This window comes from Arvicanthis niloticus, chromosome 1 (genome assembly GCF_011762505.2).
Source record: "Arvicanthis niloticus isolate mArvNil1 chromosome 1, mArvNil1.pat.X, whole genome shotgun sequence".
In the NCBI taxonomy this organism is placed as follows: Eukaryota; Metazoa; Chordata; class Mammalia; order Rodentia; family Muridae; genus Arvicanthis; species Arvicanthis niloticus.
The window spans coordinates 1,510,890-1,532,709 of NC_047658.1; the positions used below are offsets into that span (position 1 = coordinate 1,510,890).

At 38.7% G+C, this 21,820-nt stretch overlaps 1 protein-coding gene across 1 annotated transcript in view; it reads left to right on the plus strand.

Moving 5' to 3' along the window:
* LOC117714232 (cell adhesion molecule CEACAM5-like) overlaps positions 1–21,820 on the plus strand; it is a 44,157-nt gene that overhangs the window by 6,826 nt on the left and 15,511 nt on the right. The window contains exons 3-6 of the mRNA XM_034510929.1: positions 14,946–15,305; positions 15,982–16,332; positions 19,613–19,972; positions 21,207–21,557. Of these exons, the coding sequence (XP_034366820.1) occupies positions 14,946–15,305; positions 15,982–16,332; positions 19,613–19,972; positions 21,207–21,557 (1,422 nt within the window). The remainder of the gene's footprint in view (positions 1–14,945; positions 15,306–15,981; positions 16,333–19,612; positions 19,973–21,206; positions 21,558–21,820) is intronic.

The following is a 21,820-nucleotide window of genomic DNA, read 5'->3' on the forward strand; positions in this document are numbered from 1 at the left end:
TTAGTCCCCATGCCCAGGGAATAGGGGCGCTGACTCATCATTAGCTTCTTCAAGCTGATTATGGGCGTTGAGATATTAGAAGAGGAGTGGGGGGGGGAGAGCAAGTTGACAATCCTCTGATGCTGTGTCTTGGTGGGAAGATTTTTAATGACTGTGTCTATTTCTTTAGGCGTTATGGGACTGTTTAGGTGGTTTATCTGCTCCTCGTTTAACTTTGGTACCTGGTATCTATCTAGAAAATTGTCCATTTCCTCCAGATTTTCCAATTTTGTTGAGTATAGGCCTTTGTAGTAGGATCTGATAATTTTTTTAATTTCCTCTGTTTCTGTTGTTATGTCTCCCTTTTCAGTTCTGATTTTATTAATTTGAATGCTGTCTCTGCGCCCTTTGGTTAGTCTGGCTAAGGGTTTGTCTATCTTGTTGATTTTCTCAAAGAACCAGCTCCTGGTTTTGTTGATATTTTGTATAGTTCTTTTTGTTTCGACTTGGTTGATTTCAGCCCTGAGTTTGATTATTTCCTGCCGTCTACTCCTCTTGGGTATACTAGCTTCTTTTTGTTCTAATGCTTTCAGGTTTGCTGTCAAGTTGTTGATGTATGCTCTTTCCACTTTCTTTTTGTGAGCACTTAGAGCTATGATTTTTCCTCTTAGTACTGCTTTCAATGAGTCCCACATGTTTTGATATGATGTGTCCTCATTTTCATTTAAATCTAAAAAGTCTTTAATTTCTTTCTTAATTTCTTCCTTGACCAAGTTATCATTGAGTAGAGCATTGTTCAGTTGCCAAGTGTATGTCGGTTTTCTGATGTTTTTGTCCATGTCAAAGACAAGTCTTAATCCATGGTGGTCTGATAAGGTGCTGGGGATTATTTCAATCTTTTTGTATCTGTTGAGGCCTGTTTTGTGACCAATTATATGGTCTATTTTCGAGAAGGTACCATGAGGTGCTGAGAAGAAGGTGTATTCTTTTGTTTTAGGGTGAAATGTTCTATAGATGTCAGTTAAGTCCAATTGGTTCATAACTTCTGTTAGTTTCATTGTGTCTCGATTTAGTTTCTGTTTCCATGACCTGTCCATAGCTGAGAGTGGGGTGTTGAAATCTCCCACTATTATTGTGTAGGGTGCAATGTATGCTTTAAGTTTTAGTAAAGTGTCTTTTATGTATGTGGGTGCCCTTACATTTGGGGCATAGATGTTGAGAATTGCGAGTTCTTCTTGGTACATTTTTCCTTTCATGAATATGAAGTGTCCTTCTTTATCTTTTTTGATTACTTCTGGTTGAAAACTGATTTTATTTGATATTAGAATCGCTACTCCAGCTTGTTTCTTGGGACCATTTGCTTGGTAGATTGTTTTCCAACCTTTTACTCTGAGGTAGTGTCTGTCCTTTCCACAGAGGTGCGTTTCCTGAATGCAGCAAAATGTTGGGTCCTGTTTACGTATCCAGTCTGATAGTCTATGTCTTTTTACTGGAGAATTGAGTCCATTGATATTAAGAGATATTAAGGAAAAATGAGTGTTGTTTCCTGTTATTTTTGTTATTGGCAGTGGGGATATGTTTGTGTAGCTACCTTCTTTTACGGTTTTTGGAAGATTACTTTCCTGCTTTTTCCAGGTTGTAGTTTCCCTCCTTGTGATGGAGTTTTCCACCAATTATCCTTTGAAGTGCTGGGTTTGTGTTGAGATACTGTGTAAATTTGGATTTGTCATGGAATATTTTGGTTTCTCCATCAATAATGATTGACAGTTTTGCTGGGTATAGTAGTCTGGGCTGACATTTATGTTCTTTTAGGGTCTGTATGATATCAGTCCAGGATCTTCTGGCTTTTATGGTCTCTGGTGAGAAGTCTGGTGTAATTCTTATAGGTCTGCCTTTATATGTTACTTTGCCTTTTTCCCTTACTGCTTTTAGTATTTTTTCTTTGTTTTGTACATTTGATGTTTTGACTATTATGTGGCGGGAAGTATTTCTTTTCTGGTCTAAACTATTTGGAGTTCTGTAAGCTTCTTGTATATTTATGGACATCTCTTTCTTTAGGTTAGGGAAGTTTTCCTCTATAATTTTGTTGAGAATATTTACTGGTCCTTTAAGTTGGGAGTCTTCCCCCTTATCTATTCCTATTATCCTTAGGTTTGGCCTTCTCATTGTGTCTTGGATTTCTTGTATATTTTGGGTTAGTAGCTTTTTGTATTTTGCATTTTCTTTGACAGTTGTGTCTATGTTTTCCATGGTATCTTCTGCACATGAGATTCTCTCTTCCATCTCTTGTATTCTGTTGGTAATACTTGTATCTATGACTCCTGATCGTTTTTTTAAGTTTTCTATCTCCAGGGTGTTCTCCCTTTGTGATTTCTTTATTGTTTCTACTTCCGTTTTTAGATCCTGCATGGTTTTGTTTAATTCCTTCTCCTGTTTGGTTGCATTTTCTTGTAATTCCTTAAGGGATTTTTGTGTTTCCTCTCTAAGGGTTTCTATCTGTTCTTTGAGAGTGTTATTTATGTCTTTCTTAAAGTCCTCTATCATCATCATGAGAAGTGATTTTAATTCTGAATCCTGCTTTTCTGGTGTGATGGGGTGTTCAGGGCTTGCTATGATGGGGGAACTGGGTTCTGATGATGCCATGTAACTTTGGTTTCTGTTACTTAAGTTCTTGCGCCTGCCTTTTGCCATCTGGTTAATTCTAGTGCTACCTGTACTTCTGTCTCTGATTGAAGCCTGTCTTTCCAGTTGTCTCGCTTTTGTTTGGTCTTCTAGGAGTCCAGATGTCTTTGTGTTTTTTTTCCAGCTGCCCTGATTGCAGTGGTATCTCTAGGATGCCTCAGGATATGGTGCCTCCAAGGTAGCAGTCCAGCTAGATGTCTGCTGTTCTGGGTGCAGTGTCTCCTCTTGGATATCTCAGGGTATGTTGTCTGACACTCTGAGTTCAGTTGTTCCTCTGTGGCTCTGGGTTGAGCGGACCTTCCAGTATGTCTCAGGTGGAATCCGGGGTCCACACAACTGCTGACCTGGTAGAGGTCTGGTCTGGGACTCAGACCCTGCAGGCCTCAGACCGGAGGGGGGGCGAGCAGCCGAAGGAGCGTGCTAGTGCTGGCTATGGGTTCTATGGATCCCCCAGAATGTGTCTGGGGGACTCCTGGGTGCACTTATCCGCAGGCCTCAGACTGCAAGAGGGGCGAGCAGGGGAAGGGGCATGCTAGCGCTGGCTATGTGTTCTATGGATCCCCCAGAATGTGTCTGGGGGGCTCCTGGGTGCACTTACCCGCAGGCCTCAGACTGCAGGAGGGGTGAGCGGTGGACAGGGCGTGCTAGCACTGGCTATGGGTTCTATGGATCCCCCAGAATGTGTCTGGGGGGCTCCTGGGTGCACTTACCCGCAGGCCTCTGACTGGAGGAGGGGCGAGCGGCGGAAGGGGCGTGCTAGCGCTGGCTATGTGTTCTATGGATCCCCCAGAATGTGTCTGGGGGTTCCTGGGTGCACTTACCCGCAGGCCTCAGACTGCAGGAGGGGCGAGCGGCGGACGGGGCGTGCTAGCACTGGCTATGGGTTCTATGGATCCCCCAGAATGTGTCTGGGGGGCTCCTGGGTGCACTTACCCGCAGGCCTCAGACTGCAGGAGGGGCGAGCGGCCGGGTTAGTAGATTTTTATGCTTTCTATTTTCTTTGTCTGTTTTGTCAATATCTTCTAAGGTGTCTTCTATACATGAGTTTCTCTCTTACATCTTGTATTCTGTTGGTGATGCTTGCCTCTGTATCTCCTAACCTCTTTCCTAGGTTTTCCATTTCCAAAGTTGCCTACATTTGTGTTTTCTTTGCTGTTTCCAGTTCCATTTTTAGGCCTTGGACTGCTTGGTTTAATTCCTTCACTTGTTTCATTGTGTTTTCATCTATTTCTTTAAAAAATTCATTTGTTTCCTCTTTAATGACTTCTGCCTGTTTTCTTGTGTTTTGCTGGATTTCTTTCAGTGAGCTATTTATATCCTCTTCAAAGGACTCTATTACCTTCATGAGATAGGATTTTAGGTCAGCATCAAGGCCTGTTACTGCACCAAGGGCAACAGACCCTACAGTCTGAAGGCTGCCCAGGAGATCTGCTGCAGACAGGGCCAGTGTATTGGGATATCCAGGGCTTGTTACGGTGGGAGAACTGAGTTCTGATGGTGCCAAAATACATTGCTTTTTGTTGCTTATGGTCTTGTGCTTGCCTCTTATCCTCTAGTTATCTTTTAACTGGCCTGGTTGTCTCTTTCTGGAGCCTGTCTCCTGTGTCTCTGTGTTGCTGCAGGTCTCCTGGGATACCTCTGACCCATCTGCTGCAGATCTCCTTGGATGCCTTCAGACTGTGGGGTCTGTTGCACTGGGTACAGCAAATCTCATGGGAGGCCTTCAGAAGTAGAGTCTTTAGAGGGCCAGGCACTCTGATGATCTACTTGGTGGAAAGGGAGGTAGAATTCAAGTGGAGGGGATCTGTCTTGTTTCCACTAGAAACTCCTTGAGTGTCCCAGCTGTGGTTATTTGGGAGGGCCCCTTACCTGTTGCCCTGGGTGCAGTAAGTCTACTTTGAGGCCTTCAGACTGTGGTGTCTTCAGAGGGGCAGATGTGCTGACCATGCTGATGATTTGTTCTTCTTGAAGGCACAGGCTAGAAGGGAGGTGGAGTTTGAGCAGAGGGGATGGGTCCCTAATCTTCTGGGCTCCTCTAGGGTCCCAACTGATACAATTATTTGAGAAAGTCCCTTACCTGTTGCCTTGGGTATAGCAGATCTCCTGGGAGTCTTTCAGACTGTGTGGTTTTCAGAAGGGCAGACATTCTGATGATCTGCCCTGGGGCAATGCACAGGATGGACCCAATTCTTAGATATTTAGAAAACAACTTTGATTTTTAATAAGCTTTTAAATTTACTTATAACCTTTTAAACCCCTTAATTGTGTTTTAATACCAAACAACAAAAATATTGTTTTTTTAAAGAAGAAAACTTGAAAGCTGATTTTGAACATGGCATAAGCCATGTTACAATCTGCAGTCTCACATTCTAACATGAAACTAAGACATGTGGTTTAAGCAAACCCATTTTTATTCCATTCCATAAGGCAAGTTACCCTTTGGTAAAATATCATTTGAAATTTATTATTATTATTATTATTATTATTATTATTATTATTATCATTATCATTATCATTATCATCATCATCATCATCATCATCATCATCATCATCATCATCATTTATGCCTGATCAAAATAAAGGCTTTTTTTTTAGTCTTTATAATTTTGGTTGGACTGAATAACCAAGTTGTCTGATGAACTACTGCTTCTCCTTTTTCAGGAGATCTTTCCTGTTGAAATATAAGCTCTATCAATTTTGATGGTATCCACAACTTTTCTTCTGTGGAAACAAAGACAAAACCTCTCCACCAACATAGCATATATTTTCATTTCTATTCTGAGGTCAATGCATCTTTAAAATATACAGACCAATTTAAATCAGCAGTTTTTTTCTAGCTGATGTCTCTTCACAGATGTTGTTCCTTCTCATTAGTATTTAAAAAATTAAAGTTAATATATTTTGGTGGTTTTTATTATTCCTGTTTGTTAAGCATCTCTTTTAAAGTACAGTTAGTTTCTCTTCAACGGCCTGTCCTGCAAGATTATGTGGCATAACTGTAATATACTTCATATTGTAATATGCAAAAAATTGTTTTGTTTTACTAGATGCATATTCTGCAGAATTGTCACTGTTAATTTGTACAGATATTTCATATTAGCCATAAGTTCGAATAAATGTGTAATTACAAAATCAGACTTTTCAGAACTTAAAGCAGTTTCCCATTGAAATACTGAGCATGTATTTATGGATGGTGTACATACTTTAATTTTCCAAATTCTGCAAAATGATAAACATCCATTTGCCAAATTTGAATTCCTTGGGTACATTTTGGGTTACTTCATGCAGATAATAGGGTTTGGTTATACAAAGAACAATTAGCACTTTTCCTTATAATTTCCTTGGCTTGTTGTTAAGGCAATATTCAGAACTTTGCAGATAACATTGTGTTTCTTATAAAATTCTGAAGAATCTAGCACATTCCATATTAATATATGCTCATCATTATTTTGTGCTAAGTGGGTCTGGTAGATTCATATGGGATGTGATATGTTATATACAATGGATGAATTCTATTTCTGATTACTTGTTGTAGTTGGATAAATAGTTGGACATATTGAATAATCTGGAATAATTTTAAGGGCCTTAATATGTAAAACAACTCTGCATATTGAGAGTCAATAACTATATTAAGAGATTCCAGAAAATCTAAAAGTACCATAAAAAATGGCACATAGCTTTGATTGTTTTAACTGAATAACAAAAACTCTGAGCCACTTCACTCATTTTTTGTGTGTGACTTATATAACCCGCCTTTTCTTATTTAATTGCATCTGTATAAAATGTAGAGGCTTTAAAAAATTGGAGTTCATTGGCAGGAATGTGACACTGGCCAAGGACAGGGAAGTGGGCTTCAGGCAGGAATTTGACATTAGGCTAGAACAGAGAAGTAATTTCAGAAAGGAATCTAAATCTTAAGCTAGAACAAAGAAGTAGGCTCCAGACATGAAAATAAATTTGGGCTAGGACAGGGAAGTAGGCTCAGATATTTTGGCATCCTGATAAGCCTTTACAAATAATGATCATGGGAGTATTCATGGAAATTTGTTTATTGCCTTGCTTATTCTTTGAATATTTGTGTTTATTGTCTTGCTTGTTCCTCGACTATTTGCATCTATTGTATTGCTAGTTCCTCAACCTAGAACTGACCTTAATACTCCCATGTAATTAAAATGGTATAAAACCAAAAAAAAAAAAAAAAAAAAAAAGAAGGGAGGATGAGATATGGGGTTTCTAGGGAGGGGAAATTGGAAAAGTGGTTGACATCTGAAATGTAAATAAATAAAATAACTAATAAAACAAACAAACAACAATAACACTAATGTGTTGTGCTTCTGGGGTATTTGTTGCTAACCCCACCTCCCCCCCACAACAGTTGCAAGACCTTTGCCAATGTTCATTTTCTGTCCATAATGAGGCAATTTCAGCAGTAGTAGAAGGTGCTATAATTTCTGGTGGAATTATTTTTGCTAATTGATGAAGTTTTATTTTTTTCAGAATTAATTCAGAAATTTTTTCTATATAGGTCTTTAAGATTTTACTGTTTGTGTGCTGAGAGTATTCATTTTGAGATATTATCTTCTTTCTGCATAAGAATTCCTGTGGGGGAATGAGTAGAAGTAAAATAACTAAATCTCTATCCTACTTAAGATCCAAATAATCTATAGTGCATCCTGCAATTCCTTTTCTACCAGAGCCAATTCTTTCTCAATCTTATCTGATAATTTTCTTGGATTATTTATGTCCTTATCACCTTGTAAGGTTTGAAATAAATTACTTAGCCCTTAACTGTTAATTAATTAACTTATTTACTTTACAATCTGATCATACCTTCTTCTTCTCTTCCCAGCCCATTCCTTTCCCGTTTTCTCCCCCACACATCCCCTTCTCCTCATAGAAGATGGGGCACCTATGAATATCAACCACCTTGGCATATCAAACTAGAGTAGGACTTGGTGCATTTTTTTTTTACTGAGGTTAGATAACATAGCTCAGTTAGGGGAAAGGGGTCCAAAGGCTGGCAAGAGAGTCATATTCTATTCTATTCTATTCTATTCTATTCTATTCTATTCTATTCTATTCTATTCTTTCTTTCTTTCTTTCTTTCTTTCTTTCTTTCTTTCTCTCATTTATTAATTCATTCACTTCACATCCTGATGTTGGGCCTTGTCCCTTCTCTTCCTCCCATTCTGACCCTTACACATCCCTCCCCTCATTATCTCCTTTCCTTCTCCTCAGAGAGGGAAAGCCCTACTTGGGTACAACTCTATTCTGGGACGTCCAGTTCAAGCAGGAATAAATGCATCCTCTTTCACTGAGGCCAAACCAGGAAGTCTAGATAGAGGAAGGAGATCCAATGATAGGCAGCAGAGTCAGAGACATCCCCTGTTCTAATTGTTAGGGGATTCATATGAAGACCATACTGCACATCTGCTATAAATATGTAGGGGGCCTAGGCACAGCCCATGCCTGCTGTTTGGTTGGTAGCTCAGTCTTTGTGAGCTTTTGTGGGCCAAGGTTAGTTGACTCTGTAGGTCTTCTTGTAAAGTCCTTGATGCTTTTGCCTCCAAATATATCCCCAACACTTCCACACAACTCGCTGAGCACTGCCTGATGTTTGGCTGTGGATCTCCACATTTGTTTCCATTAATCCTCTCAGGAGACAGTTATTCTAGGCTCCTGCATGCAAGCATAGAAGAGTGTCATTAATAGTGTCAGACGTCAGCTTTTTTATATGGGATAGGTCTCAAATTGGGCCAGTCACTGGTTGGCTATTTCCCCTGTCTCTGCTTCATTGTTACTTCTGAGCATCTTGTAGGCAGGAACAATTTTGTGTTGGAGGTTTTACTGGGTGGGTCAATGTGCCCCCTCTGCTGGAAGTCCCACCTGGCTACTGGAAGTGGCCACTTCAGCCTCCATATCCCCTGATGTAGGAGTTTCAGCTAAAGTCATTTTCACACACTTCTCAGAACCTCCTTTGTCCCATGTCTCCAGGTAGAACCAGAGATGGCCTTCATTGACTTCTGTTCTTACTCTCAGCCTTTTCATACCCATTTCCCCATACCTGATCCCCTTACTCATTTTCTTCTTCAACTCCTACCCACCCAGTTTCTTCCCTCCTTCCATCTTCAGTGACTATTTTGTTTTCTCTGTTTTCCTTGGGTCCTACTTATTACTTCATTTCTTTGGGTCTGCAGAACATAGCATATGGTTAGCCTGTACTTTATAGTTAATGTTCACTTATAAGTGAGCACATACCATGTGTGTCTTTCTGGGTTTGTGTTACCTCACTCAAGTTGCTATATGCTATTCAAATTTTATAATGTCTTTGTTTTTAAAAGATGAATTGTAGTTCATTGTGTAGATGTACCACTTGTTTTTATCCATTCTTCAGATGAGAGACATCTAGGTTGTTTACAGTTTCTGGGAAAATGAGTAGAAGGCAACATAACCTAAGTACAATCCATCTTTGGATCCAAATTTTATATATATATATATATATATATATATATATATATATATATATAGGCATCTTTTTTTCTTAATTTTTTTGGACAATGCAAGTCTTTATCTCCTTGTAATGTTTGAAGTAAATTGCTTAGCTTTTGAGTAGTTAATCCAATTATAGGTCATAGCTAGTTAATATCTTTCCGTTAGTTTTGAAAATCAGTAAGGGTTTGCAATTGACCTCTCCTGATCTGTACTTTCTGTGGTGATGTTTTTGTAAACCTATCTTATATCTTACATAATTAACAAAGTCTCCTCTTTATATTATTTCAGGAGCAATTTGTAATTCCCAAAAGGCAAAATTCTTTTTACTTCATCAAATGATTTTTCTAAGGTATCTTCTGAATCAACCAATAAGATACCATCTATATAGTGATAAATTTTAGATTGAGGAAACTGTTTATGAATTATTTGTTATGGCTTTTGTACAAAATATTGACACAAGGTAGGATTATTTACCATTCCTTGTGGTAAGACTTTCTAATGACAGGTCTTTATTAGACAACTGTTATTATAAGTAGGTAATGAAAAAGAAAACCTTTCCATATAATACTTATGCAAAGGGATTGTAAATCAATTTTAAATTAATTACTGTAAAAGGACATGACTTGGTAAGAAAGAAGGCAATGGGATTCTATGTTGTAAAGAGTCCATTGGGTGATTCATGTCATTTATGGCTCCAAAATCTGTTAACACCCTCCCTTTCCCTGATTTCTGTAACAAACACAGGGCAAGTTCATGGCTGGTAGATTCTATAACGTGTTGAGCGTTTTATTGATCCTGTACCAGCTATTGTAAAACCTGCAATTTTTCTTTTGTCATAGGCCATTGTTCCACACATACAGTCTTGTCAGTTAAACATTTTAAAGGTAGGGCATTTGGTACCTTTGAAAGACCAACATTTGTCATGTCCTGCTTATGGACAAAATGGACAATCTGTGACTGTTCTTGATAATTCTTTTTAACATTTTGCTCAAAAGCATCCTTTATTTTTTTGTTTGTTTTTGAAATCAGAAGAATGTTAATTTGTTTGTTTTTTATTGGCTCCATAAATTCATGGCACTATTAGCCACACATGACTTTGATTTTCCTTTTTGACCTTCTGTTCCTAGGCACCTATCCATTTCACATTTTGCTTTACCTGAGATGATCCAATAGAAGATAGAAGATCCAAGAGATAGAAGTTAAATATTTACCCCCCTGAAAAGGTCAATTTTGATGCCAAGGTTTTGCTGAAATTATTGCTACATTTGCTTCTGTGTCTACTAGTCTTCAATTTCAAATCCATTTATTTGTATTTTCAGCTGTCTCTGATAATTTTTAGAATTTTGCCAAAAGACTTATTTTCTGTTCCCCCCTATTTTTTTTTAATTTACTGAAGCTGTTCCATCCTTGTTTACACCCAGAGCAGTGTTGTTTTTTTTTTTTAAAAAAAACAAGACTTATCAAATCATTTAATTGCTTTGTGGCTGAGTTTCTCTGATCCTAACAGGGAATGGTCGAATTGACTTGAATATTGGGACCTGCATGAGGCCCCTTAGGGTATTTTTGGATGGCAAAATGTCACCTTTCTGTTTCTTGTTAATTTGCATTCATTTAGTTAAATGATGCCTTTTCCACACCTTCTGACTACTATAGAAGGGTGGGGACAACTTTTTAGATTATGTTTAGAAAAAATTATTCCTAGAAGCATCTTGCCTACATCCTTTTTTTCTAATGACCTTGCTTACCATTATTAAATCATCTGAGATTTTGATTTTTCTTAAAACTTTTAAAAATTACTTTTCCCTTTAGAGTAGCATCATAAATGTGAGATTGGGTATCAGTCATATTTCTTATCCATCTATCTATTGGTGTTGAGCTTATCTTTAAAGGTCTAATCACCCTTTTGCATTCTGCATTAGAATTTTCAAGAGACAAAGATTTAATTAATATTTGTTGGACTTCTGATCCAATACTATTTTATTTACAGTTGAGGTCAATCTTTGCAAAAATCAGTGAAAATTTATTTGGGGGCTTGTATACATTTAGTAAATGACTCTGACCTCAATCCTTATTCTTCAGCCTTTTCCCAAGAATATAATGTTACTAACTGACATAGAACCAAGGTGTGATCATCAATTTTAAGCTGGCTTTGTAAGTTAGCATATTGACCTCCACCTAGCAACTGAACTTGGGAAATATTAATACCTCTAGCACTATTTCATTGTTCTGTGTTCCTTGCTTCCTCTTTTCAACATGTTCACCTTTGTAATTTAGGATCAGCTTCAAATATTGTTGTAGTCAAATGTTTCTGGTCTTGAGGAAAAATTATATTCTGAGTTGCCCATGGATTTATCATCTGCTTCACACAGGGTGAATGCATGCCATATAATATGACCATTTACTTGAATCTCCTCATATGTAATATGTTTATAGTACTTCACTTAATTTTTTAATAACCATGGGGGTGTGCATTGTCTGCTGGTAGTTCTTACATAGTAACTAGATTAACAAAGGTTGGTTTTCTTTTCTTTTTGTTTTTGTCTGTTTATTGGATATTCTACTTATTTACATTTCAGATGTCATCCCCTTTCCCCATTCCACTCTCCCTCCCAAATGCCCTATTCTATCCGCCTCTTCCTTTTTGCTTTTTACCATTTTGATTACATGCAAGTATTAAGGTAAGTTCGAGGTTGAGGAACTAGCAATAAAATAGATGCAAATAGTCAAGGAACAAGCAAGATAATAAACATAGATAGTAAAAAAACAAGCAAGGCAATAAACAAAGTTCTGTGATCACTCCCATGATCATTATTTCTAAGGGCTTATCAGGATGACCAAAGTATGTGAGCCCTCTTCCATGTCCTAGCTCAAAGTCATTTTCATGCCTGAAGCCCACTTCTTTGTTCTAGCCTAAGATTTAGATTTCTGCCTGAAATTACTTCTTTGTTCTAGCCTAGTGTCAAACTCCTGCCAAACATCCCATTTTCCTGTCCTTGGCTCATGTCAGATTTTTGCCAAGCAGCCCCAAAGGCTTTCTGCCTCTCTTCTTTTTTATTTCATAAACAAGACTGAGCCTGTTATAGGTCATTCTGACAAGAATGCCTTCCTTACTCATGAAGTATGCATTATTGAAAGCAATGCATTTCTGTGTTAGGTTGTTAAGTCTCTGTGCAGAATTTTACTTGTCCTTGGCTTGCCAGCCTATTAAATTAGTAACTCTGTCTGGGGGTCTATTTTCAGGTTCAAGCCGTGTACTTTGGCTGCTAACATGTTGATGTTGTTAAAGACAAGCTTAAACATGATGGGCAGGAATAAAATTATTCCCAGGACAAAAAGGGCTAGCATGATCAAGCTATATATGCAATTCTTGAAACTTGACCAAAATGGAAATATTAACTTCAGGCCATAGGTAATTTATCAGCAGTATCTGCTGTATCAACACTTAGCAGAGCAGCATTCTTTAAATCTATAAGCTCACTATGCAAAGTTAAAACATCTATAGAGGTGTTATAATTATGCCAAATACACTGTCTTTGAACTTTTTCCTAATTATAATGACTATCATTGTAAATTTTAGGAGTAACACAAATCTGCTGGTATTTGGTATGACACTTGAGATGGCTTCTTACTCTTAAACTCTGAACCTCCTTATAATATTTTAAATAGGATAAAGAGCATCAATCAAGGTTGGTTTTCTAATGACCTTTGGCTCCCCTCTTCAGTTTCATCTTGTGGTGGTTTGGTAGATTCTTGTCCAAATTTCCCTGTATCTGAGTAGTCTTCTTATTTTTACTTGCAAATCTATGGCTATTGAGGACAAAATATGAATTAACAAACATAGTAACTATAATCACCATTATGTTAACCTCAGATATATTTCCATTATCTATTTATATTTTAAAGCCATCTAAGGCAGCATTACATACAGGGTCCTAGAACCTTCTATTTTGGTATTTTCCATCCTTGTCTCTCTCCTTGAGAACTTTTCAGGTGATTTACCAAATCTGATGGCTTCTCAGTTTATGTGTATCTGGCATGAATTTTCTATCATGATAGTTGTGGCATGCATTGGTGTACCAAATGTGTTTTTTGAAGAAATATCAATTTTACCAAAAGGGCCTCAGGGTCAATTGCTTGGGTGAAAGCCTGCTAACTAAGAGAAGCAGAAAAAGCACCTAGCTGCCCTTCTTCCTCAGTTGACATCCCCCCAATTTAGATTTCTTACTCCTTTGCTTTCATAAAACTCTTTCAACTGAATATGTCTTCCCTCTTCCTGTGAGTATCTATATCCACCCTCCTGTCTCCCTCTTATATTCTATAAATTTTTTCTATGTTTACCCCCTGTAAACTGGTTGCTTGCCATGACACTTGACCCATGGTTGAATATATTTAATTCTGTTTAAAATAAACAGAAAGCTGTTGAGGTGAGGCTGAACAGTACAACTAGAAACAGGATTTTCCAGTAAATAACAAAATCTCAGGGTTCACAGTATGATCAAAATTCTACCACAGTCCACCAACTGTCAGTAGCTCATTCTCACAGGTGAGGAAGATCATGAGAATAAATCATGCTACTGTCTAGATTATTCAAGTATGACAAGGACTTGAGAGGATTCTCAATGTTTTTAGGAGAGAATTCACAGAACCATACAGAGGCTCAAAATCAGGAAGCTCACAATGACAAAGAAATGGTAAAGATGGGTGTGAAATATTTTTGACAAGACTTTAACCAGTTTTGAATGGAGTTTATTACATTAAGAGATAGAGTTGTTAACAAACACAATAACAAACAGACATCTGATCCATATGAGGCATTATCTTGTACACATCATATTTGTATAGTGCATAGCATTTACACACAGAGCCACCATTGCACAGCCAAAGAGTATATGAAGAGACTTAATCAAGGTAAGGCTTTTTTATAGACTAAACTTTTTTAGTATATATATTCTATATGAAAACTGTGTGAGATTTTTCTTACATAAACTTAACCACTATTAAAAATTTCTGGAAACTGGTGTTCTCAGCTATGATTTACCAAAAAAAAATATCAAGCAGGTATTTAACAGTGACATAGTTCAATGGACATAGGCATTTGTATCATTGTCTGATAACATGAGAACCAATAAACTCAACATATCCTCTGACCTTAAAATAGGTACTATGTCATGCACCTACCTACATACGCTGTGACACACCCATGAACATGAACACACACAATATAATTTTTCAATAAGTCTAAAAAGTAAAAAAAAAAAAAAAAGCCTGAAGAAATGTAGCATGGTATGTCCAAACTTACTAGTATTTTAAATAAATATAAGGGTATACAGTGTCCTATAACAAGATAGATTCATCCATAGGTATATAATTGTTTTCTAGGATGCATTTCCTTAAAAATTATAAAATAAATCACAGTTCTCATGACTAGAAGACTGGCAGGTAAACAGAAGCTTGTAGTTGAAGTCAGGTATTGACTGGAACCACAAGACGAAGAGAACAACAACAAAAAGTCAGAGAGTTAAGCTACAGGTTTTGTAAGGAAAATTTTACAGGAGGCACCAACCCAATACCAATCTACAATAAATGTTAGCAGGTACATAAAGGGTAGTAAGTCAGAGCCATACTGACACTTTAGTAGCAAGTACCATGCAGAGGAAAATACAAGAGCAGGGACACAAAGTAGGACAGAGAGACACTTACCCACATGGTTAGGCTTAACAATGAACATACCTGCTCAAGACATCATATTACCAAAAGGCATTCTGATTTATATGGATTTCTTTTTCTTCTAGCATCTCTTTGGACATGTGAGCACCCTTCTCCCTATGCCAAGCTCACCATTGAATCAGTGCCACCCAGAATTGCTGAAGGGGAAAATGTTCTTCTATGGGTTCACAATCTCCAAAAAAATCTTCTATCCTTTTTCTGGTACAAAGGGGTGGTTGCAGTGAAGAAATTTGAGGTTGCCAAGTACATCAAAGCCACAAATTCAAGTGTTCCAGGGCCTGCACACAGTGGTCGAGAGACAGTATACAGCAATGGATCTCTGCTGCTCAAGAAGGTCACACAGTATGATAGTGGATTCTATACTCTACGAACTATGAGTACAGATCTGAAAGATGAAGTAGCACATGTGCAACTCTACGTGGATAGTAAGTAGTCCTCTGGGATTGTTCAGTGCAGGGTGGGGCTTAAATTCACAGAATTGTCATGTCTGTGGTATGGACACTGAAATATCAATATCCCCTTAAACATTATATACTACAGGTGAATCTTATAGTGGCATATTAAACTGAGGCTTCCATTTTCCAAAGGACTCTAGCATGTGTCAAGAATACTTAAAGCCAGCCATTACCGTACCCAAATCTTTTCTAATACCTGAGATGGAGAAAAAGATCGGACTTTTTGCCCTTATTCAGCCCAAACAACATGGGCTGCAGGGTAGAGCAGCAAGCATATACATCAGGTGGAGTGAGTGGTTATCTGTAGTTATAAAGTAAATTGGAATAAAATTCACAGAGTTCAGAAGAAACATTATTTCAAACTTAGGTGAAAATGAGAGTGCCATGGAAAATGAGAAAAATGAGAAAGACAGAAAGAGAGAGAGAGAGAGAGAGAGAGAGAGAGAGAGAGAGATCCTTGAAGATAAATGAAACACTCAGCACCTGAAGAATGGAAATCATATTGATGGCATTCAACAAGGAGGATAGGCATACCACACCTGTAGCTTTAGGCTAAGTGAGAAATCTATTTGCTCATGACAAAAATCAGCACCTTCTCAACAAGCCAATATTCCCAATGATAATTTTTTTCTCTTTTTTTGTCTAGATTCCCTTTCTACTTGCTGTCACCATTTGCAAGTCAAGATTGAATCAGTTCCTCAGAATGTTGCTGTAGGAAAAAGTGTTCTTCTCCTAGTTCATAATATGCCAAAAGACTTTCAAGCATTTTTCTGGTACAAATCAGCATATAAGAGAGATCAATTCAAAATTGCAGAATACAGCAGAGCATTAAATTCCACTATCCTTGGGATGGCATACAGCTTAAGAGAGATGGTATACACCAATGGATCACTGCTGATAGTTGATGTCATTGAGGAGGATGCAGGATTTTACATGCTAGAAATTTTAAGAAATGAATTAAATATTGAAAAAGCCCACATTAAACTCCATGTAAATCGTAAGTGACTCTTGATGGCTTCTAGGTACTGTACATGGCTTATCCTACCATATGCACTTAACTGTATAGAAGGATCTGGACCTACTCACCTTCCCATTGCATTGTTCTCCACACTGGGTATTTGCACTTCAGTATACACAAAGAGTAGACAACCTCACTGATTGCTGTATTTCCATGTTGGGACTTAGGCACTTAGTGCAGGAGTCACAAGATACAGACTAACTGCAATTGATCAGAATGTTTTCTGTGAATTCACCATGTAGGTACCTTAATTTATGGTGGGTAACTAATCCCACCGTAAATTAAGGATATCAGCCCCTGTCTACGCTTTGAGATTCTGTCCAGAAATGTGTTTTTGAGAAAGATCCTGAGAGACAATGAGAGCACCTTGCTGAGGAAATAATGGGATACTCCCTAGTTTCTAAGCAAGTATAGTATAGCTGGACATGTTCCCACCTATTAACTAATTGTCCTGGTGGGCTTATGGGGCTTATAGGAAAGTCACAGTTGCCAGACAGCAAGAAAAGAACATTAGTCCTCCTAAGAAATATTTGTTTTCTGTGGGGAAGAAATCTAGCGGGCGGGGGGGAGGGAGTCCGGCGGCAGAGTCCCAGGGCGGTCTGGCATCAGGGTCCTGGGCAGGCTTCCCTCGCCGCCAGTGGAGGATCTCACATTCAGGCAGCTGTCAATGGGTGGGCCGGCGGCTCCATCGGCAAGGCTCTAGGGTTCCAAAGGCTGGGAATCTGTTGGAGAGACCATGTGACATGGAATCCGGTTTTCCAAAGCTTTTATTGTTCATGGCATGGTGAATGGACGCAAGTGGTACGTGCTTCCCCCGCCAAAGGCCAGGGGACTCTCATTTTATAGGGAAGGAAAAAGGGGAGGGAATAACTTAATTAGCTACACCCTAGCCTTTTGATAATTCATTAATATTTAAATCTCTGGAGGTAGAGACTTGTTAATCATGCCCTCTACCTGTGCCCTACGTGACTGAAGGTAACAGGTTAAATGGAGTTACCTCGTCCAAGGCCCAACAGTTCTCTGAGGTCTGGCTCCGGGAATTATTTTCTTCTGGCAAATGACAACAGGCTATGCTCATCTGGATAGTTCCCCAGGCATGCTTTGCAGTTTTCCCAGTTATCAATATGTGCACTATTGGGACACACCATCCATATTCAGAATAGTATCTGTCTGAACCATGACCTCACCTTTCAGCCTGACTTCTATTTCTTCCACTACAGATAGGGAAGTCAAGAACACAGGCTTGTTAGATCTAACAGCTGGTTCCCAGGTTTTCTACTCTGTCAGGGAATCATGTTCATTTATCATGTTTGTACAGTTCCTTTGGAAAAGATATGGTAGCCAAGGGTCATCACTTAGACAGAAGTCCAGGGTATCCCAGAAAGCCCAGAGAGCACATAGGCAGACCCATCATGAAGATTGTCAAGCAGAACTGGGAGCATCATCTTGAAACTTTTCAAGGGACAATGGAGTCTACCTTGTCTTTGCAAGACTCAGGTTACCAAAACACACAAACCCAGGATATGAAACTCCATAAATCTCCTCCTGGTCCTCTGTCTTGGTTCAGAATGCTGCCTGGTGGTTCCACTCAGGAGAGCTCCTAACCTTTCCTCATGCATCATTCAGCTGGTCCTATCTGGAGCTCTCACAGGCATCTCTGTCCACTTCTAGCTGAGAGAAAAATTTCATCTTTATAGAACTTTGAGATCAGTAGGTAAGCTGTGTCTGTAGCTGGGTTTATGCTTCACACAAGAAGCACAGAGATTCTCTTTGGGGCTGACAGACCAAATCCAGGGCATAGTAGATGTCAGCACTGAGTTAAGTTGCTGTTCTCTCACGTTACATGGAGACTTTTCAACCCTTTTAATCACAGTGTGGTTTGGAGAACTAAAATTTAAAGAGAGAAAGGGAAGAGGGACACAGGGAAGTACTGAGAGTTGAGGGGCCCAACCAATGATTTGAACACAGACCCATCCACAGCTCTTGGGACTCTGGGAGATGCAGCTGCCAGGAAAGAGGCTCCACTTAGAAAGGGTAAGTACAGCTGAGCTCAGGAGCTGTGCTGGAGCTAAAGTTTAACAGAAGAAAGATACCTTTGTGACTCTCTGCAAAGTTAGGAGCTTTGCTCACAGGTGAGCAAGAACATGACAGTAGATCCATCTGCTGTCTTAATTCTCCTAATAGGCAAAAAGTCCTGAGAGAAGCTTTGGGGTTTTAGAAGAGAACACAAAGAGTCAGACAGAAGCTCCTCATCAGGAAGCACATAGTGAATAAAAATTTTAATGATGAGCATGATATTTTTCTTATGTAAAGTTAATTATCATGACAAGAATATGATGAAGACTAATGTTTTCAGCTAAGCCTTCCCCTGCAAAAAAATTCACCCATATTAATCAGTGACATGGATTAATGGATGTAAGCATTTGCTTCATTGTCTGATAACCTGAGAAGTAATGAACAGTGTGTCTTCTGACATCCATCTAGGTGCTATGTCCTGCATCCATTTACACACACTGAGACAGAGCTTTGCACAGGTCTCACACACTAATATAATTTGTAAAGAAGTAAAAAAAGTGAAAGCAATTGGAAAAATTAGGCACTGTATGTCAAAACCTATGAATCATTTATATGCATGTACAGATAATCATATACACATATAGACACATACACATGTACATGTATATGTATGTGTATATGTAAGTATATATATACATATTCAAACATATGTATACATATACAAACATTTTATATTTACATATTTATAGAGAGACATAAAGGACACTACAACTTCATTACTTCATTAGTTCAGTCATTCATTATCCAGAGGTATCTGATTATTTTTTTCGGCTGTATTTTCTTAAAAACAAATCACAATTCATACAATGTCCCAGACCCAATTGACTGGAAGAATTCCCATGAAAGAAAGGTAGACATCTAAAGTCAGGTAATTGGAACCACAAAAAGTACAGAAGAGAACAACAACAACAATAAGAAAGAATTAGGGAGTTAAGACGTAGGATGTGTCAAGGCAAAGCTACTTGATTTATATCAGAGATTTGAAGAGAGTGAGCCAGAACCATGATGACACCAGAGTAGAAAGCACCATGCAGAGAATATCACAAGTAGAAGGACACAAAGTAGGACAGCAGACACTCCCCTACACAGTTAGCCTTTACAATTAGCACTACTCAGGACAGAAGGCCTCATTTTAAGAAAACACAAGGTCACAATTAATACGATTTTCTCTCTTTGCATTTAGGCTTTGTTTCAAACTTCAAGGACTCTCTTTCCACTGCACAGCTCAGTATAGAATCAGTGCCACCCAGCATTGCTGAAGGTGAAAGTGTTCTTCTACAGGTTCACAATGTCCCAAAAAACCTTCTATCCCTTTTCTGGTACAAAGGGGTGATTGCAGAGAAGAAATTTGAGCTTATCCAACACATCATAGCCACAAGTTCAAGTATTCCAGGGCCTGCATACAGTGGTCGAGAAACAGTGTACAGAAATGGATCCTTGCTGCTCCAGAAGGTCACACCGAATGATAGTGGATTCTATACTCTACAAACTATGAGTACAGATCTGAATAATGAAGTGGCATATGTGCAACTCCAGCTAAACAGTAAGTGGTTCTCTGTGATTTTTCAGGTCTGGGTGGGACCTCACAAGATTGACTTGCCTGTACTGTCCTCCTTCAGCCACTGGACTGTGTCTCCATGTCTCTGTTTGAGCACTTAGTGCAGGCCACACATGGTAAAGCCAAACAGCAATATGTCAGACTTTGTTATCTGACTCTCCCTGTACCAAATAAGTCATTGTTGGGAAGCAACTCAGCTTAAGATGTCAGAGTCTGCCAAGAATCAGAGTTGTAGCCATGCATATGAGGAAACCATTGTATTCTTACAAAGATGTGAGTACCAGGAAGCCCTGACCACAGTTGTCAGACCTAGGACTGATAACAGATGACCCTGGGAATCACTTGCCAGGATATTGCCATTACTTTCCTCAGTGCTTAGAGGGGACCAAGGTTTTAGGCCAATCATGTCAAACTGTGGTATTTTTCAGCTTCAAGCATCAGAGGTATGTAAGTATAATCTAGGATGTCATGCTGATAAAATGAGGAGTGCTGCATGCTTTCTTGACCTTTATGGCTTGCTCAGTGTGCTGTGTTCTCTTTTATCATCTCCCAGGGGGTGGATTTTCCTGCAGTGGTCTTGACCCTTTAATATCAATATCTCATTAAACATTATATACTATAGTTGAATCTTGTAGTGGCATATTAAACCAAAGGTTCCATTTTTCAAATGATTCTAACATGTGTCAAGAATACTTAAAGCCAGCCATTCTAGTATTCCAACCTATTCTCATATTTGACCCTGAGAATAAGACTTCTCCTTGCCATCATTCAGCCCAAATCCTGTGGGATGCAGGATATAGCAGCAAGCATATTTGTCAGGTGCAGTTAGTGATTGTCTGCAGCTATAAAGCAAATTGAAATAAAATTCACAGAGTTCAGAGCAGGCATCATCTCAATCTTAAGTTGGCATGTTTGTGCCCAGTATCTGATTAGAGGGCAGTGAGGATGAACCCATGGAAAAATGAGAGAGAGAGGAGAGAGAGAGAGAGAGAGAGAGAGAGAGAGAGAGAGAGAGAGAATATCCTGGCAGAGAAATCATTCACTCAGTGTCCCTGAGAGAATGGAAGAAACATTGCTGACATTCACCAAGTAGGATAGGCATATCCACACTTGCAGCTTTAAACTGAGTGATAAATCTATTTGTTCATGACAAAGATCAGCACCTTCTCACCAAGCTAATATTCCCAATTATAATTATTTTTTCTCTTTTTTTGTCTAGCCTCCATTTCTGCTTGCTGTCACCCTTTGCAAGTCAAGATCGAATCAGTTCCTCAAAATGTTGCTGTAGGAAAAAGTGTTCTTCTCCTAGTTCATAATTTGCCAGCTGACTTTCAAGCATTTTTCTGGTACAAATCAGCATATAGGTCAGATACATTCAAAATAGTAGAATACAGCAAAGTGTTTGATTCTGTCATCTCGGGGCCTGCATACAGTGGAAGAGAGTTGAGTTACACCAATGGAACACTGCTGATACTTGATGTTACTGAGAATGATGCAGGATTTTACATGCTAGAAATTTTAAACAAAGACTTCAAAATTGAAAAAGCCCACGTTCAACTCCATGTAAATCGTAAGTGAGTCTTGATGGCCTCCAGGTACTGCACATGGCTTATACTACCTTATACACTGAACTGTATAGAAGGAGCTGGACCTACTCACCTTCCCACTGCATTGTTCTCCACACTTGGTATTTGCACTTCAGTGTACACATAAAGTAGAAATCCTCACTGTTTGCTGTATTTCCATATTGGGACTTGGGCACTTAGTGCAGGAGGCACATGTTACAGACTAACTGCAACTGATCAGAATGCTTCATTTGAATTCACCATGTAG